The sequence below is a fragment of the Peromyscus maniculatus genome, chromosome 5 (assembly GCF_049852395.1).
Source record: "Peromyscus maniculatus bairdii isolate BWxNUB_F1_BW_parent chromosome 5, HU_Pman_BW_mat_3.1, whole genome shotgun sequence".
NCBI lineage: Eukaryota > Metazoa > Chordata > Mammalia > Rodentia > Cricetidae > Peromyscus > Peromyscus maniculatus.
In genome coordinates this window covers 11,060,861-11,066,212 of record NC_134856.1, presented here as the reverse complement: position 1 = coordinate 11,066,212, position 5,352 = coordinate 11,060,861, and the positions used below count along the sequence as shown (strand labels likewise).

Here is a 5,352-nt window from a genome sequence, read left to right as displayed (position 1 = left end):
GAGGAGAAGCTACAACCACTAGTTCGTTCAACCATCACAGTCCCCAACAACAATCTATAAATGTGTGTCTTTATACCCATAGATAAGTGCAGTCCTCAGGCTGGGGAAAGCTGGGAGCAGAAGAGGTGGTCGTTCCCAGGAAAGAGCACACCAGTTGGTAGCCCAGTGCCAAATGCTGAGCTCTGAAAATATACGTGCAAGTAACACTATACAGACTGAACAGGTTATATTTAGGAATATATATGAATATATGTAAGATATGTATGCAATAACAACCAGTGAAAAAAAGAGGCCATGGGAGTGGGGTGGGTATGTGAGGGTTTGGAGGGAGGAAACGGAAGGGAGAAATGTTGTAACTATATTATCATCTCAAAAATTTAAAAGTTAAAATAAATGAAAAAAAAAAACAAAAAAAGAAGGAAGGAGGGGAGGGAGGGAAAGATAAACAGAGCTTACATAGAGAAACTGGGAAGAGCAAATATGGGGATGGGCTAATGTCAATACTAAACCTTTCTCTGCTGCGATGGCTTGATGGAAGCCCTGCTCGGCCCTGAGCCCCAGACACTTCTCTGTAGCATTTTCTGCTGCAGACAGCACACGCTTTGCTTTTACCTGCACGGGAAGGGAAGGGACAAACTCAGCTACTTTGTGCTGGGTAAGAGGTGGCATCAGACACGCCTTTCCAATGTACTTAGGCGTGAAGTTGTGGTCATTTCTGGGGACGGAGATATTTCGGACTCGGTGGCTCACAGGAGCCAAACTGCTGTGTAAAAGAAGAGCTATTGGGCATAACTGCATCTGTAACCGCGGCATTTTGAGGCAGGAGGACAGAGTTTGAGGACAGCCAGGACCACTTCAGAGCACTGTGAGGGAAATGTTGTATACTTGCATGTACTTACCAACCCTGTAAGACGGCCTAGAACTTAATCTTCAGATTCAAAGACTCCTGGAATCAATCCCACATGGTTAAAGCTTCACTTCTCCAAAACCATGCTTATTTCTTTAACATTTTTTTTCTTTTTACATCTATTCATTTTTGTGCGTGAGAAAAAGATGTGTACCACGGTCCAGAGGTGGAGGTCTGCAGGAGTCAGCTGTTTCCATGGGGGCCCAAGGCTCAAACTCAGGTCATCAAGCAAGCGCCACCTGGCCAGCCTGACGTGTGACTCTGTGTAGGGGTTGAAGCTGGGCTTCTAGTCATTTCATGTCCTCAGGGTGGACTTGTTTCCTTCCACTGCCCTCCATCGGGAGCTGAGAGCCAGAGAACGGGCAGAGAAGTGAGCAAGCCTGATGTGATCTTTCTCGGGCCCTGGACCATCTTGGACACAGTTTAGCCTGGACTGGACCAGCGAGCGTTGCATAATGCTTCAACCTGCACAGCCCAGAAATTGGGAAATATGGAAGCATTAAGGGATTGGGTTTTAACATTGCCGTTCAATTGGCCTTGAGCAACAGCACACTGTCATCCATCCAAAGGGGAAACAGTTGCTGGCACCAGTGGTAAAGAGCCGAGAGAGATGGCTTAGATAGGTAGAAGAACATGCCTTCCCATCCCTGGGCTTGTCCCATGGGCCGGGCCCTTGGCAGTATTGATACCTGCTGGAGGTGGGGAACACTGTGTCATGGACGGGCTGGGACGAGCTCGAGTGTGGGCCCAGAAAGACCGTGAGCAGTCACACGCACGCACGCAGCTCCTGAGCTGAGCTGCCCTCCTGACGCTCTCAACCATGAGCTCTGGTTTTAATCAGCACTGGACCCCCAGCTCCCAGCACAGTGCAGGCTCTTGGAAAGCGAGAATGAAGGAGTGCCCACCACTAGACTGTGGATGCCTTCAGGGACCATCACTGCCCCATCACATCATTTCATTACTTCTTCTTCCCCAGTACCTGCCATGGAGCCCTTCTGATGCCCATGATGTCAAGTCCCTTTCTCCCCGCTAGATAGTCTCAGTTCAAGCATCCTGGGTCAGGCTAGGGCCTAACTGATGGAGACAAGCTGAGAATGTGGAGGAAGTTGGAGCCAGGATGCATGCCTTCCCTTTACTGAATGGTAGAACGGCTTTTCATCAGAGGTCATCAATATGGCCACATGACAGGCACTCAAGCATTATTCCGTCATTCATTAGTTCACTTTCCAGTTCATGTCTTCAGTCATTTGTTATTTCTTCTGACTTATCCATCCACTATTCCTTTGTGCATTCAATATCCACAAACCCTTGTACAAGACACTGAACAAGGTACAGAGACACTTTTACCAAGGGACACACATTCACAGAGAGAGGCGGCGGGGGTCACTGCAACTATGGGGCATCCTATCATCTATGTAGCACTCTGCATCCCACTGAAAGGTAGATGGCTGTCTTATGAAAGAATGGGGTTGGGATGGGAGTTGGGGCTGGTTAAATGCCCCCACCTTGCTTTCTTTTGCTTCTTCTACCCCATGTGTGGTCTGGAAGGAAAGGTTCCAAGTCTGGATGGGCACATTTCCCCTGATTTTCCACCTTCTCATCCATGATAAGGGCTTTAAAGACCAGCCATGGGAGAATGAAAATCTGAGCCTGGGCAGGAGTGGCCCCATGCAGGAGGGATCAGAGGTGGCAGGGAACTCTGTGTAGCTGGATGTGTGTGGCTAACAACCCGAGCACTGAGCGCCCCTGGGACCTCACACTGCTTCCTTGACACTTTGGCAGGTAAGCGGGTAGGGCAGGTCGAGCCCTTTCCCAGAGGGCCCGATGCCCCTGCCACCTGCCTTCCCCACCTCCTAGCCCTGAGCATCTTGGGCCGTGTGCAGGGCGTCTGGCCCCAGGGAGAGGTGGGGTGAGCTGTAGTCCACACCTACGCAACTATAAAGAGGGAGTCTCCAGCTGCTCAGCCTCAGCCTCCCTTTCTCAGCCACTCACACACCTGGACCATGGACCCTGGGGAATGCACGTGTATGTCCGGTGAGTAAGGAGGCCCACTCGGGGGCTTACAGCTTTGCCCCCGTATCCTGCAGGCAGCATGTGGGACTATAGGAAGCTCCTTCTTCACTTAGGCGCCGTGGATGAGGTTTGTCCTGGATCTGCGACCTTTGGGGCAGCTCCCACTCTGCTGGCTCCCAGCCAGATTTGCTGAAACGGATGCATTGGCCCAGGCAGGGAATAGCAAAGGAAGGGACCTGAAAACCTTAGTGCTTCTAGCTGCAGGGCCCTCGTGGCAGCCACCAGAGTAGGGAATGGGGCCACGAGTGCTGCCATTCATTCCCTAACACGTTTGATTGATGGGTCTCAGTTTCCTCATTTACAAATTGAGGTTACTCATTGTGGCTTGCTTGCATACTAGGCAATCTACGGAAAGGCTAAAATTAGCAAGCACTTGCACACGTCAGCGCTTAAAGGCTTAGCTGGGACCTCAAGACGGTAAAAGCCAGTTGTGGTGGTACTTACCTGTGGTTCTAGCGCTGGCTGAAGGCTGAGGCAGGGGGAACGCAAATTCAAAGCCAGTCTGGGTTGCTTGGTGCCAGGAAGTATGTTGACCAGGAGGAGGGAGGTCAGGGGTCAAAACCATCCTGTGCTTTCATAGCCTTGAAAAAATAGCATCTAAAAATTTCGAAAGCATCCTTCGTCCTTAACAGTACATGTCTGTCCCCAAAACCTGCAAAAGGTGAAGAAAATTCTTGTGTTCTGAAATTGAACACGATGGATGGGATGAGTTTAGAATGACAAATAAGTATGAGTCATTTTTATAAATAAAAGTAAGATATGGTCTCCCTCCCCCCATCTCTGTGCCCCTTTCTGCCTTCCATTCAGGGTTTCCGACTGGCCTTGTCAAGAACAGACTATGAAAACCATTGATGGTTGTCACAGGAACCCTGGCCTTGCTGGGGTTGGCCTTATCTGTTAGTTCTCAAGCCTGTTTGGACATCAGTACCAGCTGTGTTGTGTTTTTAAATGCCCGGTTCTTTCCCTACACAGAGTTATAAATGGACCCAATTCAAGGGTTGTTGTGGTCAGGAATGTGCATTTCCACAAGTAAGCCAGGTTTAGCTGATGCTGCCACCCCAGTCCCCATCCACGGCCTGTCGCTAGAACCACTGGACCATCCACAGGCACTGGGGCCACCCTCTTGTCCCACCGCTCCCCAAGGTCAGTAGCCTCGTGTTCACCGGTCTCTGCCCTCTCTCCTAGGAGGGATCTGCATCTGCGGAGACAATTGCAAATGTACGACCTGCAGCTGTAAAACCTGCCGTAAAAGTGAGTGTGGGCACCAGGACACTGCCAGGTGGGGGTGGACTAGCCTCTGTCCCTATCCACCCCATGTGGGCAGTGGATGGGTTCTGGGGACCTTTTTCTCATTGGGAGGGATCTGAGATGATACCCAAGGAGACACTTGAGGGGGAGTTCTCCTGGGCTGCAGCCCATGCAGCACTAAGACTATCCATGGTATTTGGGGCGGGGAGGGGACTAGGGACAGGTACTGTCCAGTCCAGTGAGGAAGAGTAAAAAGCCTTGGCCTGGAGTCATGAGCCCTGACTTCTAATCATATCTCTATCATGGCTGTGACCTTTGAAAAGCTCACACCCTGCCTGAGGCTCTGATGGACTCTAGTGGACCTCTGAGGTCCCTTCTGGCTCTCAAACCCCACAGCCTCCCACCCTAGGGTTTCCTGCTGCAGGTGCTTCATTTCCTCCTCCTAAGGTATGGGAGAGGCAGTGGGAAGTGAAGGGCCACAGCTCATCCGTCCACCTACTCACCTTTCCAGGTTGCTGTCCCTGCTGTCCCCCAGGCTGTGCCAAGTGTGCCCGGGGCTGCATCTGCAAAGGAGGCTCAGACAAGTGCAGCTGCTGCCCCTGAAACCCACCCCGGCACAGGGAGAGATCCTGGAGGTGACTGCCCGGTGCCTGAGTCAAAGGATGGAATTTGTATAATAAGTTGTGCCTTTTATATATATATATACACATACACATGCCCAAATGTGGTGCTGGTGATGTTCATGTAAAGTTCTTGGAGCAATAAAGTTTTCATGGCTATCCAGTGGCTCAGAGCATTGTTTAACCCTAACCCTAACCCAGAAGGACCAAGAAGGGCTGGCTCTATCGCAGACCCTCGAGCTGCCCCTTGGACCCCCATTTGCAGGTGGCTGCTCACTGCTGCTCACTTCAAGGTGCTGCCACTGCTCCTGAGGCTGGCTCCCATGTTACAAACACAGGGCAGCCATGAGTAGAGGAGAGCTCATGACCCTGAGAACAGTCCCTAACCAACGCCAGGCAGGACCCAGAGCCGGTAGATGAATAGCCAGCATTTCTACACTGTCTTCCAGAAGTCTGCAGCGGCGCTGAGCTCCAACAGCTCCCAGCTAACACACTCACTAAACC

At 51.1% G+C, this 5,352-nt stretch overlaps 1 protein-coding gene across 1 annotated transcript; it reads left to right on the top strand.

The window, feature by feature from the left end:
- The first annotated feature begins 2,887 nt into the window (after positions 1 to 2,887).
- On the top strand, positions 2,888 to 4,999 carry LOC143273135 (metallothionein-4). The gene is made up of 3 exons (XM_076571529.1): positions 2,888 to 2,941; positions 4,166 to 4,231; positions 4,740 to 4,999. The coding sequence occupies exons 1-3, from the start codon at positions 2,911 to 2,913 to the stop codon at positions 4,829 to 4,831; spliced, it is 189 nt and encodes a 62-aa protein (XP_076427644.1). The 5' UTR covers positions 2,888 to 2,910; the 3' UTR covers positions 4,832 to 4,999.
- The last annotated feature ends 353 nt before the right edge of the window (positions 5,000 to 5,352 follow it).

Bases quoted from the DNA above. Each gene is read 5' to 3' on its own strand.
- LOC143273135 (XM_076571529.1), top strand. From the start codon at position 2,911: ATGGACCCTGGGGAATGCACGTGTATGTCCG. The intron at 2,942-4,165 runs GTGAGTAAGGAG...CCTCTCTCCTAG, and splicing joins GGAATGCACGTGTATGTCCG to GAGGGATCTGCATCTGCGGA. The intron at 4,232-4,739 runs GTGAGTGTGGGC...TCACCTTTCCAG, and splicing joins CTGTAAAACCTGCCGTAAAA to GTTGCTGTCCCTGCTGTCCC.